General features: G+C 52.4%; 1 protein-coding gene across 1 annotated transcript; it reads left to right on the top strand.

Moving 5' to 3' along the window:
* The first annotated feature begins 8,720 nt into the window (after nt 1–8,720).
* On the top strand, nt 8,721–10,773 carry Lypd2 (LY6/PLAUR domain containing 2). The gene is made up of 3 exons (XM_028885984.2): nt 8,721–8,813; nt 9,947–10,066; nt 10,486–10,773. Exons 1-3 carry the CDS (start codon nt 8,756–8,758, stop codon nt 10,689–10,691), a joined length of 384 nt encoding a protein of 127 aa, XP_028741817.1. The 5' UTR covers nt 8,721–8,755; the 3' UTR covers nt 10,692–10,773.
* Nucleotides 10,774–15,710: the final 4,937 nt, after the last annotated feature.

The following is a 15,710-nucleotide window of genomic DNA, read 5'->3' as shown; positions in this document are numbered from 1 at the left end:
CATGGTTTGAGTTGTCCAATGGAAGCAGCGTGTTGGGCACTGGATTCAGGCAATTCCTTGGCCCCTCCCCATCTCTTGTCAGCAATGGCCTCCTTGGCCCAGGCCGTCTGCAACAGCCCCCACTGATCCTTTCTCTTTCACCAAGTGCCTGCCTATTTCCAGGTAGACACAGGGCCTGAAAGGCACAGGGGCCTGCAGATGGCTACTACTGCAGGCTGTGAGGGGGAGCTGAGTCTGCAGGCACTTGAGAAGCACCCCAACTTGAGTCTGGGGCACCTGAGTATCACCCTGACCTGGGGCTGATATGCAGAGGAGTGCCCCAGACTTTGGACTTGGGGGTGAAGGAGCACCCAGACAAGGGGCTGAGGGCTAGGGAGCACTCCATCTTGGGGATGAGACGACCCTTGATCTGGGGTCTGGGACACTTGAGGAGCACCCCAACCTGGGCTTGAAGGCTGAAAGAAACCCTGACCCAGAGCCAATGAACACCTTTACTCTGAATGAGACTCCAGAAGCCTCCTACAGACCCACAGTTGAGCAGGTGGAGGAGGAGGGCCTCTACAGAGGAGGATGGTGCTCACAGCCCTTTGGGGACTATCTACCTCTGTTGTCAGTAGCTCCTGGGGAACTCTGCTACCGTCTCCGCCTCATGTTTCTGGCACCTTGTCCTGTTCTATCTTTCCTACCATGCCCTTGCCCGGTTCACCTTGCCTTTGTCTCCCAGAAGGCTGCCCATCTATCCAACCCTAAGGGGATAATTCCACCGAGTCTATTTGATAGTCAAAGGAATTTATTTGGGGTTTAACTCACAACAAGAATAAAGGAGTTGGTCTCAGAATCCTGGAGGAGTGGAGCACTGCCCAACTTGGTTCTCAGGAGAGCTCTGCCTTAATCCGCAGCACCAGCATCCAAGACCATGAGGTAGCAAGAGAGAAGAGGGGTACACGTATGTGCATCCCCGGTTTTAAGGGTCGCCATCTGGGCCACACTAGGGGTGGTGCACAACCACCCACTACACAACCCTGTGTGGCCCTGGATAGGAACTCTGCCTCTAGGCACCCGTCAGAAATCTGCAGTGGGAAAGCTGTGCCCTGAGGCAGTTAGATAGAGCTGCCCAGACATCATAACCACTCATCTTAGTATGGACACAGGGGTTAGACACCCAGAATTTGTGGAAGCTACTTGGTAAATATTTACCCACTGGCACCCAACCAGGCCTAGAGATAAGTTTCGGGCTCTCAGTTTGGCAGGCACAGAGGCAAGTCACAGTTGATACCCAACAGGAAACATGGAGGCAGGCCCTGACCTCAACTTGCCTATTCTCAGATTGGCAAAGTTCTCATGAAAACAAACACTTCTAAAAGGTGACACTCATGAGGAGGGCAATGTCCAAACAGAGTCACTGACAAAAAGCTGGGACCTCAGCATCAACCAAAATGCAGAAAAGAGGAAGCTCATGCTAGCGATGCCTGAATGAGCAATGGTGTTGCTCAGGGCCAGGGCAAGGACAGCTGGCAGCTTACTGGTACCCAGATGTAAAGTCAAGAAGAGATGGATCCAGACCTCTCTCACCAGTTCAAAAGACATTTCAATTGAATCAGAGACTTCAAAGTAAAAACAAAGACCTTTTGTTTGTTTTGAGAACTGGTCTCACTGTATAGCCCAGGCTGGCCCGGCTTCCTGCATGATGGAAAAGAAATTCTTTAAATGCTAACCCATTTAGAAGAGAAAAGGCCTCCAACATGACTCTAGGCTCACAAATGATTAATTGGATCATTAAACCCAGGTAATGGTATGACTCAGAAGGGGTGCCCCTGGACTTACACACAGAAGTAGAAACAGGTCCACTGAAACTGGCCCACAATTGCTCAGCACAGAGCTATATTCACACACAGCACCCACAGGGTGGAAACCCACAAACCCATCACTGTGAATGAACACATGCAATATGACATCCTTCGGGCCACGAAATCCTAGTCACCAACATCTAAGGGCGAGGCACTGACCCACACTCCTGCAGAGTTGACCCTTGAAAACACGACAGAATACTGCGTTCTCTAGGACTCTGCATGAAATGGCAGGGGTTCAGGGTAGACTGGAAACAGATGAGGGAGGGAGGGGTACAGGGCAGAAGGAGACTTACTTCCAAAGCATTTCCTCCTGCTGCACCATTCAGCATCTCTGATCACCAAAATGCTTGTACATTTCTTTGGTCACTCTGGATATCAGAAAGATTCTCCAAGAGTAGTATTTATCTGGGGGATGACAGAGCACTGGGATGGGGACACATGTCCTAGTCCTAGTGACAGAGGCAGAGAGACAGGAGAGGGGGAGAAGTGTGCCTACGCTGTTTGAGTAGCCGCCTGCTGGTTTGGGAAACATGCTTGGCCACTGTGGTCAGCGGTGACTCTGCTGTGATGGCCAAGGCACGTTGTCTGAATTGCTGCAGTTACCGAAACCTGTGTGTCTTGTGCTGGGTGTGCAAAGTACTGGAAGGCTCTTGAGCAAAATCATTGTCCCAGACAGGACAAGAACCTTCCCGTCACAACTCCCTGCCTCTATCTAGTTTTACTAGGTCTGACAAGAAAGTTCCCATCCTGGGATCACTAACTTTCAGGCTCTTTGCCAGCCAGCCAGCCAGCCAGCCCATCTCACATCCTTCACTCTCTGTGTCTTTCCATATGGTGTTTTTTGCATCTTTGGTCATGGCCTTGATTTTAAAAAAAAATGGGTAAAAGTGTCACTTGAATTCCTGGGGTCCACTAAGGAACATCAGAGCCTCCATGCCTCTCCAGGCATGAGTATTTCCTCAATGTTTTTCCCAAGAAGCCCAGAATCTCCTGTGTTAAGCAACCCAGAGGCTGAGAGTCCTGTCCCTTCGGGGTTTTATGGAGGTTTCATTATGTGGGCATGATCGATGACATCATTGGCCACGGGTGATCAGCACAACTTCCAAACCCTCTCCTGTCTCCGAAGGAGACTTGGGGTGGGGATAAAAGTCTCCACCCTCTAATTTGCGCAGGTATCTCTTAGGTGATCGGTCCCATCCTGGAACGACCGAGGGGCCTCCCTCCACTTATAAAGGGTCATCCATCAACTTATAAAGGACACTCTTATTGCTACAGGGTTTCCAAGAGGCTTAAGGAGCTGCGTGCCAGGAAACTTGGCTGAACACCAACAGTGTCTTTCACAATGCTGCAGGAATGGAGGGATGGTTCAACAGCTAGGCGCACAGGCTTCCTTTCTGAGATAAGGGGACGTGTCCACCTAACTAGTGGCATTTGCAGCTATCTGCGGCTATGCCCAAACTATTGAGCTCAGTAGTGGCATCTCCCCCAACTCTCTCTCTCTCTAGCATGTCACTATGTATCCCAGGCTGGCCTCGAACCTATGGCGATCATTTCTCAGCCACCCAAATGCAGGGATTTGCAGGTGGGTATCACCATACTCAGCAATTGGTACACTTTGAAATGTGTGAGCTGCCAGGTATGTGAGCTATACTCAAATAAAGCCGCTGAAATTTTAAAAGAAAAAGATAGCCAGGCAGTGATGACAGACACCTTTAATCCCAGCACTCCAGAGGCAAAGGCAGGTAGATCCCTAAGTTCGAGGTCAGCCTGGTCTACCGAGTGAGTTCCAGGACAGCCAGGGCTACACAAAGAAACCCTGTCTCACATGCCAGACTATCCACTATTCATAGTAGCTCTGAACTGGAAGTTGCATCTGTCCACAGTAGGACTGATCCGTTACAGTCTAGTCACAGCATGGAATAATATGTAGGAAATAGCAGGAACACTGAAATCTCATGTAACAGGAGTGAATACAGGCAATGGGAATGAAGGAAAACAGGAAAACACACACGGGACATGCAGGATGTAAACACATTTATACAACATGTAAACACTAACAAGTCTGTGCCCATACAAGCCTAGATAGTGGGCTAGAAAGATGGTTCAGTGGTTAGTAGCAATTGCTACTTTTGCAGAGGACCCAGGTTTGGTTCCCAGCACCCACATGAGGTGGCTCACACCCACCTGTCACTCCATCTCCAAGGGATCCAGTACCCTCCTGTGGACACACACATGCACATAATTGAAAATAAAATGAAACGTTAAAAAAAAAAAAGAAATCCTGTCTTGAAAAAAAACGAAAACAAGCAAACAAACAAAAACAAAACAAAACAAAAAAAGATAAACAAGATGCAAAATCTAAATGGAGAGTCATAAATTACGATAAAAGAATCTGTAAAATCATACACATGGAAGCTTCCTAGTACTTGGGAGCCTGGGACTGAAGGTTCAGGTCAGCCTGGGTTCCGTAGGAAGACTTGGGAGAGGGGGCTGTTAGCAAACTTGAAAGGCAGAAGACCAGGAAGGAAATATTTGTCTCACATGCCAAGAAGCACGCCACCCTCCATGTGTGCCCACAGGGCAGTGCCACAGGAAAGGCTCAGAGGACATGCACGGGGGAGCCAGGAAAAGGGGAGTGCTGAGGTGGGGGTGACAGGAGAGAGCCTCGTCACCCTTATTATCGAGGCTGTGACACAGGCACTAAAGAGCGCTCGATGAAAGATGCCCTGGGTTAGGCCTGTGGGAGCGGTGGCCTCCGGTGCTGCTCCTTGGAGGGAAATTAGCAGACTCTGAGGTATCCCTGAAGTTTGCCGGATGCCGCTTCTGTAGACGCCTGTGTGAACTAAATCCAGTGCATCTGTGACCACTGCTGTGTGGCCATGGCCATGTGCAGTGACTGATCCGCAAAATCAGAGGCTTCAGGGCAGACTTTCAGGAGAGGGGCTGGACAGTAGGCTGAAGTGCAGTTTGGGAATCTGAGACCAGATGTCTGAATATGAGGTGACCTTTAATGCTTTCTTCTGAGGACTCCATAGGTCCTTTGGGAAGGGCTTGAGTTAAACCACAAGTACTGTCATGTTTACCTTCCTGGACAGGCTGTGCTATGGCAGACTAAGGTGGCTTCTGATTCGGGACAGTGAGCCAGTGGAGGGGTGGTTCTAGTTCCCCTGACACCAGACATTACCCTTCTAGAAACATTCCTCTGATGTCTGGCTGGTGGGTGAAAAGGGTGGGCAAGGAAAAGATGTCTACTGCCCCCCTTTCAGGATGAAACTGTGAATATCTAACACTCATGGGTCCAGAAGCTGGAGCACAGAGGCTCATGGACACCAGCATCCTTCTAGAAAGAGTCTGGAGGAACAGGGTGCAGTGGCCTCTTTCCAGAGCCACCCTGGGTCTCATTTGTTTGTGAGTTCACTTTCTTTTCAGTGTGGGAATTTTAGGAGCCACTCATCTGGCTGGGCAGTAGTGGCACACACCTTTAATCCCAGCACTCAGGAGGCAGAGGCAGGCAGACCTCCAAGGTCAAGGCCAGCCTGGTCTACAGAGTGAGTTCCAGGACAGCCGGGGCTACACAGAGAAACCCAGTCTTTAAAAACAAAACAAAACAATGACAACAACAAAAAAGAGCCACTTGTCTGCTCACCTGGATTCCCCTTTGTGGGGGACAGAAGAGCTAGAGGCCCTTGGCCTTCCCGGAGTCAGCAGAGCCTGGCTACAGGGGGAGGGCCCATGGCTAGCTAGGGAGGAAGACATGTGGGTGTTTTTCCCTCAATGGAACATGGTTGAGGGTGAGCATGGCCAGCATAACCTTGAGTGGCTGTGGGTGGGGTACAGGATTACAAATTGCCCCAGCATGACCTGCTCTCCTGGTGAGGCCAGGGCACCAGTCCACAAAGCAGAGGTACTTACGGGGTATATGGATGTTCTCTCGGAGATGGTGTGAGAGGATGAAGGAAGGAGCCACAGCATTCAGTGAGGACAGGGAAGGCAGAGGCGGGGCTTTCCTGAACTTAAGAGAGCATCTGTCTAGACAGACCTCCCTCCATAGCTTCTCCTGGGCTTCATGTGGTAACCAGTGCTCCCTTCCCCAGACATCCGGAGCCAAGTCTGTGCTGCTGATCTCCTTTACCTTGAGAGGCAGAGGCAGGGATCAGTGCAGAGTGCCTGCTCAAGGGCTTCTTCCCATCCCTCACACCAGCGCATTCCCTTAGTGCTGCGGCCAGAGGGAGGTGGTCTAGACAAGGTCTGGAAAGAGTCTCTTCTGCAGAGTCCCAGTGTAGCAGTGTGAAAGGGGCAGAAAGGTGGGATCTGACTGAATCACAGCTCCGGCCTGACTGCTCAATGTCAGTAGCCCCAGAAGAGAACCCACAATGTCCTAGCACAGGAGCAGTGTTCTGGAGGTCCTCCATGGTCACCCTTTGAGCCTGAAGCCCAAACATACATAAGGCCTGACCCCAGGCATACTCTGAACTGATCCTGGTTATATACTAACCCCTGATCTCAATCATCAGGCCTTATTCCTGGATACACCCTGAGACCTGATCTTGTTCACACTTTGAGTCCTGACCATGGCCAAACACTGAGCCCTGATCCTGACCCTGGTCATACTATGAGTTTTTACTCCAATTATATTCTGATCCCTGACCACAGGCTCTAAGCCCTGGTCCTTTTATACTCTGAGTCTTGATCAGGTTACACTCTGAGCCTTGATCCTAGTCACGCATTAAGCTCTGATCCAAAGGTTCCTGGAACTGAGAAGTGAAGGGTGTGGGCCTCTCAGAACAGAGGCCTCCCAGACAGAGCCAGCCCAGACCCTGGCTGGGTTACATTCCTCCCTGCCCCATGATGGAAGCTTCCCAGGTACAGCCTGGGTCTCCCAGTGCAGTGGGTGGAAACTCTAGAGGCAGTGACACTCAGGGGCCAGGTATATTCTGGGGGTAAGGCAGAGGTGGGGCCCCTGGGCCTGAGGACAGGAAGGAGCGGAGCTGAGCTGGGTGTGGTGGAGGGACTGGGTTCGACTGAGTGTAGAGTGGGTTTTCTTACCCGGTTAACTTCAGCACATCTGTGCCCGCTGCCCTGTGGTCATGGCGGTGCGTGGTGAATGATTTGCAAAATCAGACAGGCTTGGGATGCTGCCTGGCTTGCTAGGTGACCTTGCCTCAGTCAATTAGCTTCTGAGAACCTTGTTGCTTTATCCACACTAAAATTAATTAGTACTCTGTCCCTCCAGAACTGTCAAGAGGAAAAATACAGCTGGTAGGCTGAGTCTCTGACTCATTCTAGGCTAGGAAAGCCCTGGAAAAGACAGTGGTTGGTCCCGGTGCCTAGGCAAATGGGGATCTCCACTGCAGGGTGAAGTCAGACCCCAGTGGAGCTGCTTGGCAGGAAAACCCTGGGACCATAAAAGGACCATGGTAGAGATTCACAAAGATCACTTTAACTGGATGGGGAAAGGCAAGAATGGACACCCCTTGCTGTGGGGCAGCAGGAGCAAAGCCGGGACAGGAGTGAGGTTTGGATGCCCCCACACAAAGCCTCCTGGGAGGCCCAGCAACAGTGTGGTCTCGACCACTAGCCAAGAATCTGGCAGCTGTGCCCCACCCCTACACTTCTCAATTGAGACAGGGTACTCTAGGGAGATGCCTACGGGGAATCAGGGAGCAGCGGGTGCTACCAGGTCATGGGGATCCCTGTCACAGCCTCCTGTCTGGGGCAAGGACACCACACAGACAGACAGACAGACACGAGAGAGAGAGAGAGAGAGAGAGAGAGAGAGAGAGAGAGAGAGAGAGAGAAGACAGAGACAGAGACAGAGACAGAGAGAGAGAGAGAGAGAAGAGAGAGAGAGAGAGAGAGAGAGAGAGAGAGAGAGAGAGAGAGAGAGAGAACTTCCTTCCCTCCAACCCAGTGGTTCTCAACCTTCTTAATGCCCTGACCCTTTAATACAGTTCTTCATGTTGTGGTGAGTCCGACCATAAAATTACTTCCATTGCTACTTCATAACTGTAATTTTGCTATTATTATGAATCGTAAAGTACATTTTTTTTGGAGATAAGGGTCGCTAGCCACAGGTTGAGAACCACTGCTCCAACCCCTTGACCTTTAGGGGAGAGAGGTAGAGGGAGGGAAATGGGCCTAGAGGAGTCCTGCCCAAGACCAGCCCATGGGCCATTTGAGATCAAGGTGTACAGACAAGCCCAGAGTGGAGGGCCCTCCAGGAAACATGGGGTAGTGGTCCCTAAAGCAACCCTGGGCCCTCCCCATCTCGCCCTTCCTTCAGAAACCTTCCTGTGGATCAAGCAAGGTCTGTCTTTGTTCCTTAGGCCTTTGAGCAAACTCTGGACTGGTTGTCAGTGGCAATTCAGCACACCCCACCTTCCCACTGACGACTTCAGAGGAGCTGGGAGGGACAAGGTCACCTTGGAAAGATTCTGGCCCAGAGCTGACAGGCCATTGCTCTGCTCTGCGGACAGTAGCTGGCCACAAGGCGAAGGTCTTTAAGAAAGCTGGGAGTGGGCAGGAGAACCCAACCCCCCACCGCCCTATTCTGTGAAGCCTGGAGACTCCTGACCTGTCCCAGAGGGAGGAATCTGGAAGACTCCCTTGGCTAGGAGTTTGCAGGGGTGGTGTGGAAGGGCCCCCCGTGAGGGGAGGAAAGCAGACCCAGGACCAAGGAGGCAGCTTTGAGTGGTGGAGCTGAAAGAACAGGCTGAGGGGGGCTGGGTACGGTCAGGAAGGAGCCTGAGGAGTGCCCTGGAGAATGGGGTATTGGTAAGGAGGCGGAGCAGGCCCTCCAGAAATCTGATCCCCCTTCTAATCTGCTTCGCCAACCGGTCAGACCACCACACCACTGTAGGCATTCCAGCATCCCCACCTGGCAGGCCAGAGTGAGCGCTGGGACTATGCAGGGGACCTGGATGGTGCTGTTGGCACTGGTATTGGCCACCTGTGGGGAGCTTGGTGAGCATGGGGGAGTATGGGGGGGCGGCAGGTTCGTGCTTCCCAGGACTGTCCTCAGAGACGGTACCTTGCAGGGAGGTTCAGAGGGGATGTGGGCAGAGCTGGGGCCGGCCAGATGGGCAGAAGGCAGTAACGAAGTCCTAGGTGCCAGCTGGGAGCTACTAGCTATTAGCGTGTTTTCTAGGGAAAGCCTTTGAGCTGGGGGAGGGGGAGAACTGTGACACTGGAGCAAATTGCCTAGGACTCTGGGTACCATGGGGATGTGGAAGGGGAAAGGCGACCCAGAAACGTCCAGAAATGGGGGGACCACTGGACTCGGGGTTTAAGAGAACACGCGATGCCTACATGATACCGGCACTCAACCAGTTGGGCTCTCTGTGGTGTGGACCTAAGCCAGATAGGTCCATACATTTGTAGAGATTCTGAGTTGGCCAGAGACTGAAGCCCTGCCAGGTTACTGGGGGAGAGGGGAGGTGACTTCCCTGTGACTCTGGATTGCTTGGACCAGGTGGAGACAAGTCAAGCATGTCGGGGGGGGGGGGGGGGCTCCTGGGATTGGGGCCGGGATGCTGCCGAGACGAAGCACAGTACCTTTCAGCTGGGCTCTACACCTGCACCCCTGCCCTCAGGGAGGACACCTGTGCCAAGCTGGCACCTGTGAGCGCCTAGATGCGGCTTCCACCCCAGTGCTCCAAGAACCTGCTGGCCTGACCCCTGGACAGGCAGCGCTTCAGCAGAAGGACAGTTGGGGATGAGGAAGTGGAAAAGTACCTGCCTTCACAATGTCTGCTTGAAACTGGCCTGTGGCTGTGGTCTCGGTGTGTGGTGTGTGTGTGTGTGTGTGTGTGTGTGTGTGTGTGTGTGTGTGTGTGTTGATGATCATTCCAAACCAGCTGTCCTCATCCCGGCCCCGGGCTGAGCCCGTTGTTCCAGGGGGCACATTCTGTAAGACCCTAGTTCAATGGTCATGGTGTCATCCCTGAGCTTGGTCAGTGGGCAGCTAGGCCCCTGGTTCGTGTCCTTGTCTCCTTATACTAAGACGCCATGACAGAGCTGGGCATTACCCGCAGACGTTTGCTGGGCTTTTGGAAGAGCAAGGCCTGCTCATTGTCCTCTCATGGTCTCTCTCCCAGGCCTGGCCTTGCAGTGCTATACCTGTCAGGATCCTGTGAGCGTGTCCAACTGTGTCGCCATCACCACCTGCCGAATCAATGAAACCATGTGCAAGACCACGCTCTACTCCCGGGAGATTGGTCAGTAGGTTCTGGGTGGGACAGAACTGGGGTCCGTCCGGTGTCATAGCCCCTCCAGACCGGTGATCTCGGCCAGCTGGGCTTCCACACAGCCCGTACCACCATTCCACCATTTCCACTAAAAGACTTTCTGTCCCAGCCACCAGGCCTCCCTCCCCTTCTCCCCTCGTGATGGGATGTACTTGCAGAAGCCCCTGGGAAGGGCTGGCTCTCTTACAGTTTGGGTTTTTACATTCTGTATTACATGCAAATCACCCTACAGACCAATGTAAGATGCCATCAGTGTTCTTTGTATGTCATAGTCACTCAGTGGTCCTGGTGAAAGAGGAATGTAGGCCAGTGGGGTAGGTGACCCCGGAGCGGGTGGCCCCTGGGCTTGGGGCATGACCCTTCTGGTTGACACTTTTTCCATCCTACAGTGTTCCCTTTCTTGGGGGACTCCACGGTGACCAAGTCCTGCGCCAGCAAGTGTGAGCCCTCAGACGTGGATGGCATTGGGCTAACCCGGCCAGTGTCCTGCTGCAATTCTGATTTATGCAACGTGGATGGGGCCCCCACCCTGGGCAGTCCTGGTGGCCTGGTCCTTGCCCTGGTCCTGATCTTTCTCTTGGAATGCCTGCTGTAAAGCCATGGCCATCTTGCTCTGCCCCCTTATCCCCGACAGCCCAGTTCCCTGACGCCTTGAAGAAGTACAATGGTCACTTGCATCAGCCTCTTGAGTCTCCTTTCTGGGTACCGACCTGCCTTGTGGGCAGGGAGAGGGGCCTCCTTGCTACATCTCTGTCTCCATCTCTATCCCAGTTATTCTCTCCTGTCTCCTAAAGTTTAAAATCATAAGCAAGGACAGTCAGTCACTAAGTCGAGGACACCCATGCAGACCAGGTGATTGCTTTCTTCTAGGTTGTCGGGCCTGTGGGGAGCTTGATAGGTGGGCAGAGGCTGGGCTAAGGAACCTCACCGCCAAGACGCCTCCTCTCCTGCTGGAATCCACCTCTCTCCTCCCTGACATGCAGATGGCTCCGTTGCCCCTCACTAGCATGCCTCACTTACCTTCCCTGCTCTGGGCCTCTGGAGGAATCAGCCCCTCATTCAGCGGGTGGCATCTTCAGCTAGGCTGAGATGGAGTGGCATTATCTTGCTTCCATCATTACCCCAATCCTTGACCCTGGATCCAGGGCTCTTCCTCTTGGTCATAACCTCTGGTTCCAGACTAGGGTCCCATGACCAAGTGCCATTGAGGACACTTCATATGCGGAGAAGAGGATACTGATGATCTGGGGGGCTCCCTGTCCCTGGGACCCAGGGGTCCCCATCCTTGTCTCCTGTGGAGCTTTTCACTTCTGGGCCGGCTCCTGGGGTCAGGGCTCCAACAGCCTAGTGAGACCCTCCGCAAGTCTTGGGGTAAAGCCAATCCCAAGCATTATGGCTCTCTATCCGGAGGCCTCTGGAGGGAGAACGGGGGTAGGGGGTAGACTTCTCGAATGTGGATAACGAAAACCTACGGTTCTTTGGCTAGCTTGGATACCCACATCTGGGTGTGTGATTCTGAGTTCTAACTTTGTCAACAGGAGGGCATGGTCCTGTCATCCCATCACACTTTCTTGCCTGACTTTTCTTGTCTAACACGAGCCTTTGCAAATTTACAGGCACTCCACAGACCACCACAGAGACTGAGGACAAGGCTCATCTGTGATGAGAGATCTGGGCTGGCTATGACCAGAGAGAGAGCAGGGCTCAGTCTATGACCAGCGTAAGTCCCAGTTTATAGCCAGGGATCAGGAAGCTGTCTAAAACTAACATCATTTTTGTCTGTGACCAGGATCAGGACCCAGTGTATTGCCCTGGAGGGGTTTCAGTTTGTGCCCCCCCCCCCAGGTATCAGTTATGTGGAATCCAGAACATTCTTTGACCTCAGCCTCACTGGCTGTGAGCCTCTCTTCCAGAGACTTGTCCCTGTCTTTGGACTAGCTAACCCCGAGTCTGTCAGCTGGTCCCTTCTCTAGTTCACTGGTCAGAAGTGAGGTGCTTCAGCAGGCCCCCATCCCGACGAAGGGCCTGGCCAATGTGGCAATCCAGGAAATTTATCAGGCAGCAGGAGGCAGATATGGCAGAGTTTGGCCTGATGGCCTCTGACTTCAGCTGGAAGAAGATTCATCTCCAGGCAGAGAAGGGAAAAGTGATTTGGGCATTCAGTGGTCCACTCCAACCCAGGGCTGGTTGATAGGGCAACTTGTAACCCTTTCCTGGGGCCTGGAAGCTCCAGCACACACACACACACACACACACACACACACACACACACACACACACACACACACACACACCAACACACATCTCTGACCTTGAAATCAGAAGTAAACAGACCACCTCTCTACATCCCGGCCTTGCTCTTGCCCTGAACACAGAACCAGATTAAGTTCCCAAGCGACATGACCAGAGACAGATTTCTTTCAGGCAGCAGGGGCAGGACTGAAAGGAGGTGAGCCCTTCAATCCCAGGGTTTCCAGGCCTGTGACAACTGTCCTCTGCAAAAGCTATGAGAAAGGCCATTTGTACCTTGGAGAGAGGCCAGTCCGAGGTTCAGGCTGGGCTATAGACAACGCTATCCTAGATTTCTTTGGAAGAAACAACAAACCTCTAACTTCAATTGCCCACAAACCCCACCACTCATCCATCTACCCTTTATCCCTCTGTCTACCACCCCATCCATCCATTCATCCATTCTCCCATTCATCTGTTCTATTATTCATTGATTTCCATCCATCTTACATTTTCTCACTTGCCCATCATCCCATCTATTTATCCATCCTTTACCCCATCCATTCATATATCATGTTGTCTATCCACCCATCCATACATTTAATCACAACACATCCTTCCATCCATCTCTATCACCTATCCATCATCCTCTAATCCACACACCCATCCATTCTCCATCCTTCCAACTATCCATCATTTCATCTCTCCATCCATCTTTTGAGACAGGGCTTCATGCAAACCAGGATGATTTCAAACTCACTTTGTAGCTGAAGATGACCTTGAACTCTGACCCACCTGCCTCCACTTTCCAAGTACCACTGTGCGGGGCGGCTACCCATCCTTTAGTCTATTCATCTACTTGCCCATCCCATCCATCTTACCTACCACCTGTCCACCATCCCCCCATCCATTTACCCATCCACCCTCTGTCTTTTCAACCATCCATTCATTTACCCACCCACCCACCATTCCATCCATCTACCTACCATTTTCTTCATCTTCCACTCATCCATCTATCCTCTCATATCATCTATCTATTCTATTATCCATCTATCCAGTCACCCCCTGTCCATCCTTCCTTCCCTCCTCCAGCAAATGCTCTCAACAGTCAGCATGGCCAGGTCTGGGTTGGGAGTAGGAAGGGACTCCGAACACTGGAAAGAATGTTCCTCCACGTGCAACGCCGATATTCCAGCAGGAGGCAGGAAGGGCGAGCATCAAGTACCAAGGGTGGAACATTCTGTCCCGAAGGCAGTAGAAACCCAGGGGAAGTTTCTAAGAAGAGTAGTAAGTGGAGTGATTTGCATCTTAGCCAGCGCCTTTCAGTGGAAGGTAGGAGGATATGGCCAAGGAGGAGGAACCAGACTCCCAGAAACAGACAGGGTGATCTGGTAGACGGCTAGGGCTGGACGGCAGCCAGCTGGATGGGAGGGAACAGGAAGAGGCCATGGCTCCAGCTTGCATAAAAGGTGGGGATTGCCTCAGGTGCCTGGACAGACCAGGAGAGGAACCTAGGGGTCTTTGTTAGGGCAGGTGCAAGAGAGATAACTTGGGGGGATCTTGTCAGAGCCCCTGTTGGTTTCTGCAGGCAGTCTAGCTTGGCATGGGCAGGTTTCACAGACATTCCCTCGTTTCAGCATTCTAGCAACCCCAAGGGCTAGGACGGTCATCACTCCAATTTAAAGATTAGACTGGCTCAGAGAGGAGGAATGACTGGCCCACGGCCACGCCACAGCGTCTGCAGCACTCAGGTCCGTGGAGAAGTTCTGTCCCAGGCTCCGAAAGGCGAACTAGCCCTCCAAGTCACACACTGTCTTGTGCTGGGCTCAAACCTGGTCTCCAGGTTCTAGACCTGGGACCAATGGCAAGGGTGTGGACTGGCACAAAGAAGCTGGCAAACAAGGGCATAAATGATGCCCTGCCCAGCAGTGTCTGCCCAGACACGATGCTACCTCCCCAATCTTACCAGTTGCGGGGAGGACAGCTAGAGGAGTGGCATGGTCCCCCCACGAGGATGCTGTGTGCCCCCTCCTGGCTGCTGCTCCACCCAGCACCTCCCCTGCCATCACTAACCGGTGAGGTCATCCCTCCTTCCCAAAGCCAGGACAAGCAGGCCCTTCGGGTGACCTTGGGTCAACCTCACGTCAGCATGGCCTGTCCGTAGTACAAAAGCCTGCACTGCGCATCAACATTCTCTCCCCAGCCCTGGGCTCCAAGTTCACCTGCACTGTGGTTCAAAGGGCCTTACAGGACCATAAGGACCCACTTTTGCTGAGCATGCTCATCTGCCCAGTTTACAGACGGAAGAAGGGGAGGCCAGAGTGGGTGCCTGATGAGCAGGCCTGGGTCACCCAGCAGGCCAGATCTAGGCTCAGTCTCCCAGGCTTCAGAAGCAGACATTCCCTGGCTCCTCTCCCAACCTCTAGGTGTGGTCTGTGGACAGAGCCCCAGGGATGAGTGGCCCCACTATTTAACTTGTAGGAACTGCAGTCCCTCCCTCTGCAAGCCACACCTTCTCTTTACTTTCATGTCAACCTTGTACAATGGCCTCACCCTACAGAGCCAGGTCGCTTCTGCCCTAGCAACCCATAAACAGGAAACCAAGGTCTGGAAGGACAAGGGGACCATCCCAAGGCCACACATAGAAAGACCTGAAAAGCCAAAAGAAAAACTCATGCCTGGCCCAGAGCTCCTTCTCGGTTCCCATCCTATCAAAAGGTCAGGCTATAATTCTGCTCTGACAGCCTGAACAGGTGGCCCGGTCACCAACCCCTGACAGAGACACACACATGCGGGCTGCCACCCTACCTCTGCAGTCATCCATCTATCATCACTTATTTTTAGCCAAGTATTATCCATCCATACATTCATCCATCCATCCATCCATCCATCTATCCATCCACCCACCCACCCAACCATCCATCCACCATCCCATCCCATCCATCCATCCATCCATTCACCCATCCATCATCTATCTATGAAATTAATCATTCATTCATTGTGCATCTATCCATCTACTTGTCCATTTATCCCCCATCATCCATCCATCCATCCATCCATCCATCCATCCATCCACCTGTCTTTTCCCCCTTTTCCCTTTCTTCATCTGCCTTCCTTCCCACACACATCCACATACATATCCACACATTAGAACCTTGGAGAACAGAGAAAAAGCATAGAGCCCTCAACTGGATTGGGCTGTGGAGGATGAAGGCCCAGATGGTCCTTATGACATGGGAAAACAGCCAGTGTGCCCATCATGTGAAAGGCCCAGCACAGGAAAAGTCATAGGAAGTCAGGAGAGACTGTCAGGCCAGGAGGCTAGGGGGTAGGTGGAGTCCTGTTTCCAGAACTAAAGCCAAGAAGCTCAAGCTTGGTCTAAAAG

Source organism: Peromyscus leucopus, chromosome 20 (genome assembly GCF_004664715.2).
Source record: "Peromyscus leucopus breed LL Stock chromosome 20, UCI_PerLeu_2.1, whole genome shotgun sequence".
In the NCBI taxonomy this organism is placed as follows: Eukaryota; Metazoa; Chordata; class Mammalia; order Rodentia; family Cricetidae; genus Peromyscus; species Peromyscus leucopus.
This window is presented reverse-complemented; position numbering and strand designations above follow the sequence as displayed.

What these genes read in the sequence shown, in the direction of transcription:
- Lypd2 (XM_028885984.2), top strand. Translation starts at nt 8,756, where the DNA reads ATGCAGGGGACCTGGATGGTGCTGTTGGCACTGGTATTGGCCACCTGT. An exon ending in GGCCACCTGTGGGGAGCTTG is followed by an intron (nt 8,814 to 9,946) that starts GTGAGCATGGGG and finishes TCTCTCTCCCAG; the next exon opens with GCCTGGCCTTGCAGTGCTAT. An exon ending in GCTCTACTCCCGGGAGATTG is followed by an intron (nt 10,067 to 10,485) that starts GTCAGTAGGTTC and finishes TCCATCCTACAG; the next exon opens with TGTTCCCTTTCTTGGGGGAC.